This window comes from Protopterus annectens, chromosome 8.part0 (assembly GCF_019279795.1).
Source record: "Protopterus annectens isolate FY-2018-M chromosome 8.part0, PAN1.0, whole genome shotgun sequence".
Lineage (NCBI taxonomy): Eukaryota > Metazoa > Chordata > Ceratodontiformes > Protopteridae > Protopterus > Protopterus annectens.
Window position 1 is genome coordinate 805,674,821 of NC_056741.1, and position 20,127 is coordinate 805,694,947.

At 42.6% G+C, this 20,127-nt stretch overlaps 1 protein-coding gene across 1 annotated transcript in view; it reads right to left on the reverse strand.

Annotated features, from left to right (window-relative positions):
- Positions 1 to 20,127, reverse strand: part of ATP6AP1 (ATPase H+ transporting accessory protein 1) — a gene marked incomplete in the record, with an annotated part of 333,375 nt that overhangs the window by 221,831 nt on the left and 91,417 nt on the right. The window contains 1 exon segment of the mRNA XM_044080269.1: positions 966 to 1,156. Within this exon segment, the coding sequence (XP_043936204.1) occupies positions 966 to 1,156 (191 nt within the window).

Consider the following 20,127-nt stretch of genomic DNA (forward strand, 5'->3'; position numbering starts at 1 on the left):
GCATAAATGGGGGCAGGTGTTTGTGTATGCATGTGCGATGGTGCCTGTGCAAGTGCACTACATTTTCAGGGAGGGGAAACACTAGTGTGGTTAGGTCGAGTAGAGCAGTTTTAGAGTCAGACATATGAGAATGAGCCTCTAATGAGATGTTGCTTGATGGGTTTTATCATGTCTCTGAATGACAGATGATCACCATTATGCTTCTAGGCATTACAACAGCAGCAGCAACATTACTCTGAATTACTGACGCACACACCATCAAATGCAAGTAATTTTTCCTATACCAACTGCTCAGTCAAGATCTCAGCAGTGCAACTAACTGGAGTAGATTGCATACTCCTCAAATCTGGTAGAACAAGAGAAAATTTTGCAGAACAAGAGAACATTATCTCCATGGCCTGTTACTATACAATAGGAAGGAAAGTGAACCTGCATGTTAATAAGCAACATGACATTTCACTTCCAATTTGGACTTTTTTTTTTAATTTTAGGCCAATTACTTCAATTAATTTAATGCAGTAATCACACTAAAAATTATCTCCAAAGTATTTTAAGAGTGGAGAGCTTTTAAAAGTTTATCTTGCACAATAAAAAAAGAAAAGTTTTTGGCACCATTCTGGCAGCTGCCTCTGATGCAGAGGTAAAGATGGATGCTGTGTTGGGCTAAGTTGCTTTTATACAAACAAGAGGCAATACTCTCAAAAAATGTCACACTGCACAATTTTACTGACTCTTACTAAGCTTCCATAAATTTACCAATAAGATAAGTGCACTATATTCACACACACGCACGCACACACAAAGCCAACACGCACGCACACACAAAGCCAACTTAAAGCAGAATGCAAAATGTATTCACTATGACATTAAAAGGTCTTCCTATTGACAAAAGATAAATGTTTTAATAGGAACAAGTGATTAAAAAAGCAGTAATTCTTTGCATTGAGACAGCTCAGTTTGCCTACCTTGTATAAGGCAGTCGTACCACGAGCAAGGAAGGAATGCTCTCATTCAGTTTCAGCTCATGCAAGGAGACTGGGTCCACATACAGTGGGCTAGTGCCCACCTTCTCCTGAAGGTAGGCGCTCAGAGAATTTGAAGCATACCAATCGACGGCAGGCAACACAAGAGAGGAAGCAGCAGACTCCATTGCACTCTGTGTACCAAGTAAAAAAAGTAAGCAGACTGTTGAGAGACTACAGGACCACTAAACAACAAGAACATTTCTTTAATATCACATTTTTAAACAACTTTATTTGCAAAAGTAACTAGAAAAAAGTGAAAGACCCACGCACCTTTCTAGCCATTCATGCTCAACAGCTTTATTACAACTGCCTATCTTCTCATAAATTGATTTCCCTAAAAGCAATGCAGCAAAATAACTGTCTTCACTTGTTTCTTCAACCATGTATAAAGGTAAAAGATCTACAGTTTACCCAATCTCTGGAAAAAAAATCCTTCAAATTTCCTTTAAATAAAAGCCTCAGTTCGATAGACATTCTTCCTCCTCAGTCTTCTATCCTTCTACACTGCAGCCCACAAAATCTTTCAGTTGCAATCTAATCGGATATTGTATCATGAGAGTTCCATTCAACCTTCCTGCCAGGGTGAACAAAAATTATAAGAGTACCTCATAATTGGATTACCTCAAACTCAAAAGCATGTTAGACTTCCTCCTTTCTCAATCCTGAATCCTGCTACTGAAGAAAAAGTCACCAACATATACCAAACGTCCAAGAAGGACGGCCAAATGGATATAGAAAGCACCAGCAAGACAACCACAGCAGCAAACTTCATTTTAATAAAATAAAGCATACAAAAGGACAAGCGATTTCGTATATAAAACGCACTTCTTCAGCTCCTATACAAAGTTAACACATGCATATATAATACATATCAACCAATCATGGCTCACAAAGTAAAACCAAAGTGACATCATCAATACCACATGAATCGAACTATTTCTTAAGCTTACGCCCATTTAAAATGGGTTTAATACTAACAGCTTTTTAACCCTCGATACCTATGAGCTTGCATCCTCAATATCCATCTCAATTCAATCTGTTCCAGGTGGTTATTATCACCACTCCTCAGATAATTTATGAGCACACTGTAGAACCCTAAATAAAAATTGATGACTGGGATATCTATTAGATGTTTCGCTAATGCATTCTTGGCATCTTTTTTCCTGATGTCAAAGAAATGTACCCTGTCCCTTGGCCATTGTATAGTTTTGCCTACATGGAAGGAAAAACAAGAATCACGTGTGGCTAAGAATATCAAGTTGGTAGGGGTTGAATCTGCATAAAACCTGCATTTGAATTCAAAAGTTAAGGTAGGATGGAAAAAGACTTGTTCTTTAGTTATAACAGTGTCTGCACGGATAAGTACGCAGCCTTCTACCTTTCTGTGTCCCTCTCACTCTCTCATTACATAACTGTTTGAGATTATTGCTGTTCTGGTAGGTAAAGCTTGGCACCTCCCCAATAATATTAGCAGTAGGGCTATCCAAGGTCAGTAAATGCCAATATTTTTGTAAAACCCGCTTGACATTATTGTTACTAGTAAAAAAAATATTTTGTCTTCCTTCTCTCTCTTACTTACACAATACTAGCGCGTTATTCATCGTGCCATTAAAACGCACCCCTTGGTTCATTCACAGTTGTTGCCATCCGATTGTCAATGGCCGTTTGACATATATTCCTCACCATTTGTTTGTTATAACCCTTCTCCACAAACAATTTCTCTAGGGTATTTCATTCTTTCATCAAATAATCTTCCTTACTGCAAATCCTGGACACTCACAAACTGACTCCGAACTATACTTGGAAAAACATGCCTTGGATGTACACAGTCATTACTTAAAAGTCCATTGCGCCAACATGGTTTCCTATACAATGTCGTGGAAAACTCACCACAAACATCTTTGAGAATGGAGATATCTAAAAGTCAACTTGAGAAAAAGAATGCATAGCTGTGAACCAAAGAAATTCTGTGGTAGATTCTGAATGTTCAATAAATTGAAGGAGGGAATCTAGATCCCCTTCCCCAACTTTCATACAGGTAATTACACTCCCAGAAATACATAACCAAATTCGCACAAGAACTTGCACAAGGGGTGCCCATAGCAACACCCCACTATTGCAAATGCTTTTCAAAAATAAAAAAATTGTTACATAAAATCAATTCCAAGAGTGTGAAAAAAAAAAAAGTACTGCTTAGTGAGGGGAAAATAATGGTGGCCGGCATGAAGAGGGGGACTCATTTTTGAGCATATATTACTTGTACATTAACACTCTGCTGTAGAACATTTGTTTTCCAATCACAGTGGCAATGTACAGGTCGCCCATTTTCTAAAGTCTGGTACAAAGCTGAAGCTGGATTTAAGCTCCAGAATATATGTTGCACAACTGATCACCAGATCAAAGCAACTAAGCTGACAAGAACAGACAATTGTGCCTAGTGAGTCTTAACACTAGACAAAACATAATAAAAACCCAATAAAAGTAGCAAGTATAAATATCCTAACATACATAACAAAACTACTGAAGACTGATTTCACCAATTAATCAAAACTGGTACTTAGAAACTGGTATATAACAAGAGATTTTGAAATTAAAGTTTTGAATACTCAAAAAGACAAACTAACTACCAGCATAACAGCAATGTCTGAATGGCTCTGGAGTTATTACATCATGTCTGTTAGTGCAGGGGGCCAACTTAGACCACACTTGCCAACTTAGACCACACTTCTATTATTTTCAGATTCTTCAGAATGAGAACTTTAAAAACCTTCAAAAGCTTCACTACAACTTGGTTTCTAATTATCCACCAAATAAAATTCTGATAACATCCATTTCAAGGGCCTGTACTTAATCCTCTCCAGATAGGAGTTGTCTGGTAAGGATGGAAAGCAAAACAATTTTCAGCAAACTTTCAGTTCGTTATAAAATGAATGAAAATTAATAAAACAATAATACATTACCTTTAGCCCTGCAAGTTGCTTGACCCCCCAGCCCCAATCGTAAGACAGATGCAGCAGACATTATCCTCCATGCCAGATCCATATTCAAAGTGGTATATTCCCCTCCCCAACTTATCTAACTTAACTACAGTGGATATAAAAAGTGTACACACCCCTATTAAAATGCCTGGTTTTTGTGATATAAATAAATGAGACTACAATAAATCATTTCAAAACTTCTCCCACCTCTAATGTGACCTATAACCTGTACAATTCAATTGAAAAACAAATCTGTTATGGGAAAAAAAATAAAAAACCTACAAAAAATGCACACCCTTAAACTAATACTTTGTTGAAGAACCTTTGATTTAATTACAGCATTCAGTCTTCTTGTGTACACACCTGACATCAATTAAAGAGACTGATTAACCCCAAATAAAGTTCAGCTGTCCTACTAGGATTTTTCTGACATTTAAGCAGTTGCCTGCTACAGCAAAAGCCATGGTTACAAAGCATCAAAGAGATCTCACTGCTGAAACGTATCAATCAGGAGAAGGGTACAAAAAACATTTCCACAGCATTGGATATACCATGAAACACAGTGAAGACAGTCATCAAAAAGTGGACAAAATATAGGACAACAGTGACGTTGCAAAGAACTGGACGTCCCTCCAAAACTGATGAAAAGACAAGATGAAAACTGGTCAGGGAGGCTGCCAACAGACCTACAGCAACACTGAAGGAGCTGCAGGAATTTCTGGCAAGTACTGGTTGTGTACTACATGCAACAACAATCTCCCGTACTCTCCATGTCTGGACAATGGGGTAGGGTTGCAAGATGGAAGCCTTTTCTTACACAGAAAAACATCCAGGCCCAGCTAAAATTTGCAAACAATACATCAAGTCTCCCAAAAGCATGTGTGAAAATGTGCTATGGTCTAATGAGACCAAGGGTGAACTTTCTGGCCACAATTCCAAAAGGTACATTTGGCGCAAAAACAACACTTCGCATCACCAAAAGAACACCATCCCCAAGGTGAAGCATGGTGGTGGCAGTATCATGCTTTGAGGTTGCTTTTCTTCAGTTGGAATTGGGTCTTTAGTCAAGGTGGAGGGGATTATGAACAGTTCCAAATACCAGTCATTGTTGGCCCAAAACATTCAGCTGTCTGCTAGAAAGATGAAGATGAAGAGAAATTTCACCTTTCAACATGACAATGATCCCAAAGCATACATCCAAAACAAGAAAAGAATGGCATCACCAGAAGAAAATTAAAGTTTTGGAATGGCCCAGCCATAGCCTAGACCTAAATCCAATTGAAAATCTGTAGTGTGACCTAAAGAGGACTGTGCACAAGAGATGCCCTTGCAATCTGACAGATTTGGAGCGCTTCTGCAAGGAAGAGTGGGAAAATATTGCCAAGTCAAGATGTGCCATGCTGAAGACTCCTACCCCAGAAGACTGAATGCTGTAATTAAATCAAAAGGTGCTTCAACAAACTATTAGTTAAGGGTGTGCATACTTATGCAATCAGCTTATTGTACGTTTTTTTTATACTTTATACCCCCCCCCCAACAGATTTGTTTGTGCTTTTCAATTTAATTGTAAAGGTTATAGCTCACATTTGAGGTGGGAACAGTTTTGAAATGATTTATTGTGGTCTCATTTTTTTATATCACAAAAACCTGGCATTTTAACAGGGGTGTGTTCACTTTTTATATCCACTGTACGTTTGTTTCCCCACTTTACAAGATATACAACAGCTTCCGCGAACTTAGCTTGCCTACTACTCAGATATGAAAGAGTGTATGCCAACTGCACTGGATTTGATGTCATGCTTACTAAATATAACTGTTTATCCTTTTGTTTATGTTGTGTTTTACGCAAACTATATTGGTCTGCAAAGATGTAATTACTTCTCCTGTGCCAGCTTTGACTGTATAGATATGGTTTGCATTCTTGTAAAATGACATACTTTTTTCTTTTTCATAAAATTGCTCTGAAGTGTCCCTGTATGCTACATTTCCTCTTTTACTAGTGTTGTGGCTAAAAAATGGTACTTGGAGTAATCTACCAATCTGGTTAAAAAATGCAAATTTAAAATATACCGCCAGACATGTAATGCATTTACAGTCCTAGGGTTATTCCTTCTCTCTCTGGCCAACTGTTACCCACAGATAATGGAGAACCTAATCAGTGAACCATGACTGAGAGACACAAACAAGCTCGGGTTATCCGAACAAAAGAAAAAAAATAAATAAATCAAAGCCCCTCAGGTGTGTTCTTTTCGCACCAGTGTAACCTCGACTGTTTTCATATCTAAAATGCAGTCACAGTTGGCTGTTGGCACTCTGTATGCTTGGCTGCTGCCCAGAATCACCATGGTACATCAGTTCTGTAACTGATTTTACTGTACTGCTAAAATACAACACTAGACCATTTCTTACTCCAATGCACTACTTAATGAAAAGCAATCTGGACTGCATCCGCACTAAAATTCAAGGCATTCACTGAAAAAATGTAATTGAATGACTGCTTCTTTTCTGCTGTTTGTGACCAAGTCCAGCTGGGCCACTTCCTCCCCAAATACCACATTCAGAAAAATCCTGCCACAATAGAAAGGCAGTTTCCCCATCATTTCTCCTGCCAGCTTGATTGACACTGGCATCTTGAGGCAATGTAGCAATTGCCGCATGTATACTTACAACCAATTACTCCTAAAACAAAATAACACCCTATGTGCGAGATGCAAAAACACTGTGGATTTGAAATCAATTCTCTCATGTAAAAACAAACTAGACAAACAGGTTGTCAGCACACACGCTTCACCTTCACACAAACCTCACCTCTCACACAAAATAAGGTCACGACACAAACCCACATATGCGGAGGTACTCACTAAAAGCCCACCAACAGAAAAAAGACCTCCCAAACGCACACCACCCACACTCACCAGTAAGCAAAACGAAACCACACACACACACACACACACACACACACACACACACACACACACACACACGTCTCAACAAATAAGCCCCTAAGGAAAAACACATCAAATCTCTTGATCATGCACGACTCCATAGTGATACATGCACAGATGTCCTCCTCACCAGACTGGAAAAGAAGGTCACGGTCAGCTGTCTATCAGGTGCCAGGATCCAACAAATCATGCATGCATTCAAGTCACTCAAAAACAAGTACTGCAATGACTCCGGAGTGATTGACTTGAGATGTACCTCTCTGGACTATTATGGAGAGAGACATGATGGAACTCTCTGATTATGTGTCCCAACATGTATGTCCCTAGCCCTAAGCACTATCCTACCCTCACCCAGGATGATACTACAACATACACAAAAAAATGACTGACTTCAATTGGCTTAGCTTCTGGTGTCAGTCCAGAGGGATCCAGTAACTGTAAGCCTGGGAAGATATGGTAGACAGACCTTGCTGCTTTGCTAGAGATGGTCTGTACCTGTCCCCCTAGGCTTTTGGATACTGGCAAAGGCCCTTGCCTCCCCCACAGTGCCTTTTTTTAGGCAATGTCAAAACAAAATTTCCAATGTAACAAAACCTAATTGAGACAAACTCAGGGTTGTGATGCTTAATGCTAGGAGTTTAAACATGAAACTGCACTTCCTGGAAGCACTCCTCACCTTAAAGGATGCTGACATCTGAGCAGTTACAGAGACATGTTTTAAGGCAACTGAGAGCAATCTGACTGTGCAAGGCTACAATGGCTTTCACACATTCACACCTCAAAATGAGCATGATGGAACCAAAGGTTGAGGTGTTTCCATCCTCATTAAAACCAAATACATTTCGACACTGGTCAAAGACGGACTCTCCTGAACTACTCTTGTCCAATTAACTATTAGGAAAAAGAAGTTACGTCTTACCATAACGTTTCATCTGTATTGTTGATCCTCATTCAGTCATTACGCATGGGTATCGGTTCCGAGCTTGGAACAGAGCCAGCCATTTTCCAAGCTCGTGTCAGCTTCAAACTCTTGAGCTAAACTCTTACCCACAATCCCCCTTCTCCCTGTTACCTCAGATTGAGTTTGCAAGTCAAAGAAGGTAGAGGCTACCTCTGGTCAAATAACTTAAGAGAATCGGATGGCGAGATCCACTAGAAACCACAGGAGGGGGAAGGAGGGAGGGTCGTAATGACTGAATGAGGATCAACAATACAGATGGAACGTTACGGTAAGACATAACTTCTTTATCGGATATTGTTAATCCTCGTTCATTCCTTACGCATGGGACAGAGTCCCTAGCTACCTCTATTCCTGGGAGGCTCTCATGGAAGGACATTCCTGAGCACCATAGAACCAAAAGATGCTCTTCCCCTGGAGGCCAAATCCAATTTGTAATGACTGATGAAAGTATGAGGCGTAACCCAAGTTGCAGCTGCACAGATGTCATGTAAAGAAGCTCTGGCATGGAAGGCAGCAGAAGTTGCCACCGACCTTGTTGAATGACCTTTCATGGTAGTAGGCAACGAGATATTACGTTGTGTATAAACAAAGGTCTCACAGTCCTTCAACCATCTAGCTAATGTGACCTTAGCAACAGCAGATCCTAATCTAGGTCCACAAAAGGCCAAAAATAATTGGTCAGATTTACGAAAAGGTTTAGTCCTGTTTAAGTAAAAACGGATTTGCCTGTGTATATCTAGGGTATGTAGGCAATACTCTCCTCTGTTTGAATGATTGGGAAAGAAAACTGGCAATTCAATGGCTTGATTAATAGACATTTCAGAGATCACTTTAGGCAGAAATGACTGATTACTTCTCAGAGACATTCTATCTCTATGAAAAATCAAGTATGGACTCTTGATACATAAAGAAGCTCAGAAATACATCTGGCAGAAGTAATGGCGACCAAAAACAAGGTTTTCCATGATAAATACTTGGGTGCACGAAGAGGCTGGTTCGAAAGATGACATTGTCAGAGCTTGTAGAACCAGTGATACATCCCATGGTTGAACAGGTTCTCTAAAAGGTGGCTTCAGATGATTTACACCTTTTATGAAGGTCTTGCACAATTTATGGGACATAAGAGAGGAATCTTGGACACCCTCATGAAAATTAGAAATTGCAGCCAAATGAACTCTAATGGTAGAGGCTGAAAGACCTGATTGAAACAGGCCAGCCAAATAGTCTAGTATTATCGACACTGGTGCTGAAAAGGGGTCTACTTGTTCATCTTTCAGCCAACACATAAATCTTTTCCACTTGCTCAGATAAGTAATTCTAGTGGAAGACTTATGAGAAGCAATGAGAATATCACGTACTGGTAAAGAAAGATCATTCTGCCTGGCAATCAAGGGAATTAGAGTAGCCAAGCTGTGAGCTTGAACTCATCAAGTTGGGATGAATCAGGTTCTGTGGATGTGAGATTAACTCCGGGGCTGGATGGAGAATCCATGGTCGATCTAGTAGGTGAGGCCAAAGGAAGAGGAACCAAATCTGTTGAGGCCAATATGGTGCTACGAGGATCACTTTGCTCTTCAACCAATGGGCTTTCTTCAGAAACTGGGGGATGAGGGGAAAGGGTGGAAATGCGTAAAGAAGACCCGAGGGCCAATCGTGGACTAGAGCGTCCCTGGGTGACTGTCCCGGAGGGGGAAATCACAGCAAACTAGTTGCTGCACTTGTTGGTCGGGGATGCAGAGGTCGCAGCAAGGACTGCCCCAGTGGTGGAAGATCTCCGCCGCTATCAAGGGATTCAGGGACCACTCGTGAGGTTGGAGAATGCACCTACTGAGTCTGTCTGCTATCACGTTAGAACTCCAGGGAATGTGCATTGCCAGAAGAAAACGGTTGGTAGCCATCGCCCATTGCCATATCCTCATGGCCTCTCGACAAAGGGGGTAAGATTTGGTTCCACCTTGCTTGATGTACCAGACCACCACCATGTTGTCTGAATCACAATTGTCCCAGACGGCAGCAGGGGATGGAATGCTTGCAATGCCAGAAGCACCAACCTCAGCTCTAGAACATTTATATGCAGATGGGCCTCCAGTTCAGACCAAGTGCCTTGGACTGTCTGTCCCTGACATAGACCCCCCCCACCACCACCAAATCAAGGAGGTGTCCGTTGTCACTGTAGCCTTGGGCTACTGGGGGGAAAAGGGATGAGACCACTGTGAGAGATTGTGTGTCATTCACAAATTTAAATCCTGTTTGCACCTGTGGCTTACATGAATCATGGCTGAAAGGGGATGCTGAGAAGGATACCATTGGGTGAGCAGCAGACATTGTAGAAGCCTCATGTGAAACCTGGCCAGGGAAACAATGGTGATGGAGGCTGCCACGGAACCCAACAACTGCAGAACCGAGTGAGCCGTGGATTTTTCCTTTGAAAGCATTGGAAGTAGTTGTTGCATTACCCTTAGAATTCTGTGCTCTGGAATAGCTCTGCAATTTTTTGTGTCCAAGATAACCCCTATGAATTCTGTCGACTGAGATGGGGTGAGATTGCATTTTTGCCAGTTTACGGTTATGCCTAGCCTTTGAGCAATGAGGAGAGAGTATGCCAGGGCTTTTTCCAGTAGATGTCTGGTGGGAGCAGAAATGAGCCAGTCATCTAGGTATGGAAACACCTGGAATCCTTGAAGTTGCAAGTGAGCTGGTATGGAAACACCTGGAATCCTTGAAGTTGCAAGTGAGCTGTGACAACTGCCATGCACTTTGTGAACACTTTGGGGGCTGTAGAGAGTCCGAACTGGTAGTGACCGGCTTCCGCACGGAAGCGCAGAAATCTTCTTGACGGCCTGTCCACTTTTATGTGGTATGCATCTTGAAGATCTACAGAGCACATCCAATCGTCTTTTTCCAACAGCGGGAGGATAGACTGTATTGTGACCATCCAGAATTTTTGTACTCTCACAAACTTGTTCAATACACTGAGATCCAAAATTGGTCTCCAGTCCCCAGTTTTCTTTGGCACCAAAAATAGTAGAGTAGAATCCAGATCCCATCTGGTCTGGAGGGACTACTTGGAGGACTCTTTTTCTTAGAAAAGTATCTCTAGTGCTGCTTCTTCCCTTTGACTGGGTGGAACGTCGGGAAGATTTTTCAAAGGGATGGGACAGAGAGCGAAGGGGATATAATAACCTCTGGTTATAATCCTTTGTACCCAAGAATCAGTAGTGATGGTTAGCCAGGCAGAAGGGTACAAGGAGAAACGTCCCCAAACTACTTCCAGAGGAAAGGAGTTGGGCTGCGCTTCAGGAGCGCTGGTAGGATTGGCCAGAATCCCTGGAACCCTAGTTACACGGACCCCCTCTGCCCCGAAAGGGGAGTCTTCCCTGTGAGTTTCCCCCTCTGCTTCTGGGAGAGAACTTGGCCTGTGTGTCACGGAAAGGACCCTGAGATTTCTTCAACCATATCTTCCCACTCTTTTGGTTCTGGGAGACAGCACGTTGAGGGGAAGAATAATGGCCACCTACGGCAGAAAGGATCTTACCATCCTGTTCACATCTGGCCAGTGTGCTTTTAAATTTGGGCCCAAACAATGAGGAGGCCTCAATAGGGGCATTAAGAAAAGAAGACAAAGGGTTCCGCGAAGTTGCACAAGCGCATCCAGGCATGTCGTCTCAAGACCACAGCTGAACCTGCTGCTCTAGCTGCTCCTTCTGATGTGTGAGATATCAATCGCAAAGAGGAGTTGGATATAGATTCAATGGTGGCCAGCTGAGAGGCCACTTTGCCACGGACCTCATCAGACACGGCAACAGCCAAGGTTTCAGAGAGCTCAGAAACCAGATCCCTCTGAAGCCTGGTAAAATGCGTCATTTAATTCAGGGACTTAATAGCAAAGGTCACTGAAGCAAAGGTGCGCTTCTCTATCTTGTCCAGAGCCTGGAACTCTCCGTTAGGCGGATGGACTGTCTGGCTTTCTTCTTCTGACAGATCCCTTTTTGTTGCGGCCACCACCACCAAAGCATCCACAGGAAGACCTTTGGACCAATGGGGATCCGAAGCAGGAGGGGACAAGATCTTATCTGGCCTCCGGGGGACAGCTTTGACGGTATCAGGAGCCTTCCATGCATGCTGCACGATGAGCCGGACAAGTTCAAATCGGCAGGTGGAGTAACCCAGGAGGTAGGGGGCCGGGCGCAAAAGGCCTGCAGGAACACAGATTTCTCAGAGGTCGGATTAGAGTACTGCCAGTGACCTCTGAGGATTTCGAGGATATCACCAAAGGATACCTCAGAGGGTGACCGAGGGGATCCTTCCCCCTCATCGAAATCTGTGTCTTTGGTGAGGGACTCCTCTGTCGAGTCCATGTGCTTCCTCTTACACAAACTTTTCTGGTGGACCACCTCAGTGGGAGAAGCTGGAGAAGACAACGGAAAAGGGGATTCCTGAGAGAATATGTCCTGCTGCCCCTGCAGCCAGTGTCCGCTAGTTGCGACTTGTGAAACCAGTATACCAGAGGAGGGCGGAGGTATAGACGGTCCAGAATTGCTAGCAGCAGCGAAAGCCTTCTCCATCAGTTGGAAGGCTGGTCCACCCGATGAGGAGTGTGCATCTAGGACAGGGGGCACCCCTCCCCTAAGTGGCTCAGCCTGCCGACCCGGAGTCCCTAGATGGCTGTGGAGCAGCAACCTATGCGTGTCACAGCTGACATCCTGGGTCGTTGCAAAACTTTCCTGCCATGAAGGCAACTGGGGTTCCTTAGTGAGATCCATAAAGGGAACCGCAGAAGGGAAAGATTGTGCTATATTCCATGGACTTCAAAGGCAATGAAGGAGGAGAATAAGAAGGGGTCTTTGGAGATGGGTGATCACCTCCCAAGGAAGGATAGTTCCTGAGGGGTGGGATAACTCTGGCCAAGAATGCCTGGTCCACAAGATGCAACACATCATGTTCGGAAAGGCTTCTAGTGGACCTCACGGAGACTGAGGGAGAAACAGGCCTGTCCACAAAAGAGGCAGACTCGGTGCCCATCTCATCAGACCGCACAAAGGACAATGGTGCCGAGAAAGACTGGACTATTGTTGTCTGCACAGAAGTCATCGGTGCCGAGGTCATTGTCTGCACCAACACAGGGATCGGTGCCGAAGTGGTTGTCGGTTCAGAAGCTGGAACTGACAAAACTGGAGTCAATAATAAAGGTGTCGGTTCCAAGGAAGATCTCAGAGCCGATGCAGTCAAGGTCTACACAGACTGAATGGTCGGTGCCGATACAGTAGTAATGGTCTGAACCGAGGAGCCCCTTGGTGCCGATATATATAAGGCTGCAGGAGAAGACTGAGCCGAAATCACTAATGGAGCCGAACGCCTTGGTGCCGAAGGTCTAGGCACCGAAAGCACTGGGGCTGACTGAGAAAACTCCGGAGCCGAAACTTTAGCCTTTTTAGGTTTTGGTTGGCGAGAGTCCCCAGCCAGGGATGAAGGCAAAGATTTAGCCTTAGTAGAAACATCCAAGGTTTTCTTATGGGCTCTAGGAGGGGTTGAGGCCTCAGACCCAGAAATAGCCTCTGAAAAGGGAGATTTTAGAAGTCCCTTCAGTATCAGCTTGTTTTTTCTTTCCAACAATGTTCTATTAGAAAAGTTGTCACAAATAGTACAGGGTGGCTCAATACACAAACGGGAAACTCCCAAACAATAAACACACACAGTGTGCATCAGAAGTAGGCAGTTTGTGTCCACAATCAGGATGCTCTTAAAACTCGGACTACCTTTCTTATCTGCCATGACAGCAAATTAAACAGTAGAAAAAGTTAACAATGGTACAAGAGAGTACCCGAAGGTATGAGAGAAAAGGGTGAAAGGATTACCAGCGATGGTAAAGAGAGAATACCTCGCGGTAAAGTGGTAAAGAAAAGACATGAAGAAATTATAAGTGCTAGATGCGATAGGGTAAGAGACAATAAAATATGAACTTTTCTGACAGAAAAGCAGACTATAAAGCTATTAAACAACAATTGACTATACTTAGCTCAAGAGAAGTAGCTTGACACATCCGAATGGCAATGCGGCAAATGAAATCTGATGCAACAGGGAGAGGGGGATTGTGGGCAAGAGTTTAGCTCGAAAGTTTGAAGCTGACGCAAGCTTGGAAAATGGCAGACTCGGTTCCGAACTCAGAACAGATACCCATGCGTAAGGAATGAACGAGGATTAACAATATCAGATAGTACCTTGCCACATCATTGCTAGCTATACATCCCCCACCATAAACCAGGATAAGCACACCACCTAGCTCGATTTGTTGGAATGCCTCGCCATGCAGCCCAACACCTTAGCCATGGGAGATTTCAACTATCCTTCCATAGACTGGGGGGGACATACACAAGCAAAAACATGCTCGTGAAGAGGTTCCTGGACTTTAACACAAATGCTCTGGAACAGGCTGCACCCCCACTAGGTGTTCTAATATTCTGGACACAGTACTCAACAACACGGGGGGGGGGGGGGGGGGAGTAGTCAATTTACTTCCTCATGCACGAAGCCCTCCCTGGTTAGGTCAGACCACAAAATCCATCTCGTTTGAAGAAACTACTGGAACTGACACCCTCACAGGAACAATAATAAATTTTACCAAAGTTAACTACAACCTACTAAGTGATGGCATAAAATGCTTCATAGCACCCTCAATTGCATACATCATGGATTACAATGCAGAAGTGTAAGCAAATGTCCTGTATAAACACTTAAGCAACTGCATAAACTCTGCTTTACCTGATCAGATGGAAACCAGGGCTTCTCGTAAAGAAGCTACCGTGGTGAACTTCAAACACAAGCAGATTATACAAGAGGAAGAAACTGTTGTCCAAAAGCAAGAGGGATATCACTCTGCAGAGGAAGAGTGTCCTCTTAAGCCTAAACAAGAAAATCAGAAATCTTGCAAAGTCTTCTAAAGCAAATCGCATCCCCTAACCAAGGATAATCACAAGTCAGTCTTCAACTACATCTGTAGTCTAAATGGCAATGCCCAGCTATGGGTCGAAATGGTTGTAGATGGGATCTCTCATACTACATTGGAAGATATTGCCAACCTGCTAGCTGACAGATTCAGCACAAACTTCACCCCCTCATCTCCACCTACCATATCCCAAAGCATAACCGACACCAGCCCTCTGCCTATTACCTCTACAGAACAGGTCATCTCTGCACTCCCCAAAGCCAAAAACACAGCCTCATTGGGACCAGATAATATCTCAGGTTATCTAAAACCAGACCTAGCAGACCTACTTGGAGTTCCCTTTAATCATAGCTTGAGAACTGGTTATGTTCCTGCAGAATGGAGAACAGAAACAGTAATCCTCCCTGCACAAAGGGGGCAATCAACTGACCCGGGGAACTACAGGCCCATAAGTCTAACCAGCCTCATCTGCAAGGCCATGGAAAGAATCATCATGGACTTTATCAACAAGGACATAGGGGACCTCTAAAAGCTGGACACAACTCAGTTTGGCTTCGTTAAGAGTAGATCATGATTACTAAACCTGGTGGACGACTGAGAATGACACCAAAACCATGTATGAAGGCAAGACAGTGCACAATACCTACCTCAACCTTGCCCAAAGCTTGACAATTCTCCACTCTAGCATCATTGAGAAACTCTCCCAGATAGAGATTAACCCTTCCGTTGCTAGATGGATAGCCAATTGGCTCACTGAGAGAACACACGCTTTCAAAATTGGTGACTCCACCTCCACCAGTAGACCTGTCACCAGTGGAATACCACAGGGGTCTGTGCAGAGCCCCTTACTGTTTGGCATCTATTTCTCAGAAGTCCAGGGCAAAGGAGATGTCCTTTGGCTCACCAAGTTTGCTGAAGACTGCAAACTGGGAGGAATCAGAGTCCCCCAGCAAAGTCAACATATTACAAGATGGGCTAACACAAACATATGATTGGTGCCAAAGCCATGGTCTAAATCTAAATGCAAACAGTACATTATTATTCCCTTTGGTAAAACAGATTTCCCTACAAATTACAAAGCTGACAGCACCCCCCTCAAGAGTTCCAACCCAGTGGTGCAAGACTTGGGAACACAGGTAGACAGCAATCTGAACTTGGACCACCAAGTTTCCACAGTGGTAAGGAAAGGCTTCTATGTTGTGCACCTCATAAGCAAGGACATAGCATCCAGGTCAAGGGATGTTATAACTCCACTGTACCCGACCCCCAGACCACTAATAAGAGTATAATGCATCCTTTTGCATGTACCTCACCAGACACCTGCAACAGCTGTTGAGATCTCAGAGGTTTTTCCCTATGAAAATACAGGGACTCCAAACCATGACAAACATGGACAGGCTAAAAGCTGTCACTTTATTCTGCATCTTATAGGCTGCTGAGAGGTGACTTGTGCCTGGCCTATAGGGGAATCTCCAACCCTACCATAATGGAAACACTGCACATCTGCAAGTCAAATGGCACAAGAGTTGTTCACTGTAGGGATTTCAACCTAGTATGTGACATTAACAGAACATGCTGGAGGCAGATTGGTCTCCAGCGACTGCCACTTCTCCAGAATAGGACTTCCTACTCATGTAAAACAGATCTCCCCACTGACCTTATTTAAGCGCAACCTAGATAATTGGATGGGCGATCATAAATTTGCCCTGGAGTGGCTTCGATATCCCTCATGGACTGGAGTAACCGGTGTTGATCAAAGACCTGCCCTGTTCATAAATTTGTTTGGCGATCTACCTAAAAAGAACAAATGGGGATACTTGGGATTAACATGGCTACGCCTGTACAGACTATGGCCACTGGCCTAGTAATCTCCTATGAACCTATAAAATAAACAGTAAGTGAAATAGAAGAAATAAAACACTGACATGGCAAACACTGCTCAACTTACACAGCTCTACTGGAACAATTACACACTAACAGAAAAATTCACACACTCCACCAAATTCAAGTCTTCAAAAGATGGGTATAATAAATAGAAGAAAAAGGAGGAATGCAAATGTTTAAATTTATAAATTAAAGTATATCAAACATTGGACTTCACATATATTCTTTTTACCTTTTTCAGACCCTTTCCATATACTTAACCCATAAGGACCATCTAGTATTAATTTCTACCTTACTCTACTCAAAAAGTTACCCCTAACTTGAGAGAGTAGAAGTTTTCCATAAGACCCAGGACTATTTTACTCTGGGAGTTTACTCCTCTTTCATTTACTTGTAATTGTCTTCTTAGCCCACAGTAACAGAAAACGGTCAAATCCTTACAGGATATCATAATGTTCTTAATTTCCTAACAGTCAAAGTATAGCTTTAGTGTTAACAACATTATTTCCCCCAAAATGCCTCACCCACTGCCTTGAGTTCCTTTTTAACTTTTTACAGTTTTGAACACCCGCAAAAAATGAGTGTTCTATTATCCAAACAATCTTCTTCAAATCTCCACTATGCGAGAGGCATTCCCTTAGACATCCAGGTAAATCAATCCATCCAACTCCTCCTTTCCCCTATTTTGCACAGAGTCAGGTTGTCACTTCAGCATGACAATCTACAGCCAAGGTTCAAACCGCTGGATGGCTAGCCTGTCACTGGTTGTTTTCATGCTACTCACTCTCATGCAGATGCACATCTATGGCAAATTTAGAATATCCAGTCCTCTCACACCATGTCTTTGGAATGTGGGAGGAAAACAGTGCATCTGGAGAAAACACAAGACCACAAGGACATTCAGACTGCACAGAAGGCACCCCAATCAAGAAATGAACCAGAGAACCTTTTGCTGTGAGGCAACAATGCTATCCACTGTGCAGCCCCCTTCCAGGATACATATTGGCAAATCTAGACAGGGCGTATAAAACTTAATGACAACCAAAGAAAAACAGATTACTTTCTTCACTTAGACTGAATGGATGGAGGATGTGAGCTACTATGCCAATGTTCATGCATAAATGACAAACTCTGTTTCCACTTTACCCTATACCCATTTGCTACCTCTTTACCCTATACCCATTTGCTACCTCAACTCTGATGTCACAGTACCCTGCAACCTTCCAAGATAAAGTTTACATTTGTTGGGAGTTTGCCTTATAGCCTACGTTAACCACCTTGCCATTGAGGGTCTCTTACTCACAGTTAAATATTTTAATTTTAACCTTGTTAGGTTCATCAGTATATCACAACAACCCTCATTATAGCCAAAACTGTGATACCAGTCATAAAACTCTTCCTTACTCACCACTATGTGTCTATTAATAACTCCTCACAGAATTTAGGCGATTCTTTACTACCAAGCAATCTAATTAGATATAGCTGATTATTAGTTATAGATGCAAATTGATCTTTCTTCCTTTTGCTCTCAAGAGCTTTAACCACCATAATGTTATTGAGCTTAGTATATTAACAATTGGCTCTGTCTTGGATTTCCATTAACCCCTTCCCAACTTCCCAAGACTCATGGTACCTCCACAGTACCATAAGTACATAATTTTCCATCTGGCACCAAACTGAAACTTTACCAGTTTACACAACACTGAGTACACAGGCATGTATACACACCTCCAAGTCTGGTGTTCCCTGCCTCCCATTCTACATCCCCAAGGTTATGTCAAGTGCACTCTTGGCTTCCTATTCTTCCAAACAATTCAAGCACTGATTTCTTCAACTTGTACAGAGTTTGAACTGGTGGCAAAACCAGAAGCTCACTTGCTGTATATATGACCAGTGGAGGTATACATCACTAAACTGCGCAAATTCCCAGGGAAGGACCCCAGATGATGGTCCACATTCTCTTAAGTTCTTCTATCTTATTAAAAATGTTGGAGTAGACAGCTTAAATAGTTTCTCCTACAAATGACTAACTTCAAACCTATATATATCTTTAGCATCTAGTTAAGAATGCTTTATATGATAAAAGACTCTGATAACTTGTGTCCTGAGAACTTGTTTTCTAATGCCACAAGTAAAACATCTAATTCTCTGGACTGACAGAATCAAGAGGTTGCCTGCTAATTCTCTGGATGGACAGAATGAAGAGGTTGCCTGCATACAGTGAAAGCAGGAGGAACAAGTTCCTTATTTTCACACACACACACACACACACACACACACACCCCACCCAGTTGATGCCCAACAGCCTACATCAGCTCTCAGAAGATAGGACAAATAAAAACAGGGACAATGGGCAACCTTGATGGGTCCCTGCTCTGCTGAAATAATGAAGTGCTGCAAACAATTCTGAATGCAGATCATCCTTGGCCAACACACAGATGATCCAGCAGTGAGATGAGAATAAATAATCCCACCCAAACATCAAAAGCTTTCTCTGCATTACATCTCAAAACAGTTGACAGTTCTTTATGCCTTCTTTTCAGCCTTTTTTATAGAGTCTGATTACCAGCTGGACTTCTTCCCTTACAAAATCCTGTCTTCTCTATGTATCAAAGCTGATTAACAGTTTATAAATGTGACTGAACAGGATGATTAAGACTGAGGAAGCAAAGGCTCTCTCCTCCTGCTTGGATACAAACATTACTACTGCCCTTCCACAAAGGCTGCATATTACCCGTCTAAAATATATCAATCAATATCTGGGCAAGGACTGAAAAAACATCCTTAAAAAGGGCCTCTCTTTCCACTGGTAAGCCATCCAAATTTAGTGTTTTAACATATTTGACTTCCATTACTGCGTGCCCAACCTTTTTCAGAGATGTCCTATACAACAACCTCCTCAGGGCATCACTGCTAACCTGAGCAATCTCCACCTGCCCAAAATATTCCTCAAGATGGATGAAAATACCTTCTGTATCCACCCCATGACTGCATACATCTACATAAAAGTCCAGAAAGGCATTTAATATACTCCTTGTATCATATATTAGAGGTTCATTAGGCCCCTTTCTTTTAGCTACCAGCCTTTCCTCCTACGTGGCTTACAGCCTTGACTTGCCAGATATTTCATGCTGGAGTTGGAGTCAAAATCCACTATACGTCATACAGTTTTAGCTTTTTCTATCTTGTAATTCAATAACCTAATTACGTTTTCCCTTGCTCACAGGTACTCTCCATCTATCGACTTCCCCTGCATCTTCTTGTACTCCATCCTAAGTAAAATCGCCTGTATTTTTGCTACCCTTTCACCTGCCAACTGCCATATTTCTTTCCTTAAGTATTGGTGTAAAAGCCTTAAAAACTTTCCTAGCTATAATACATATGACCTTGC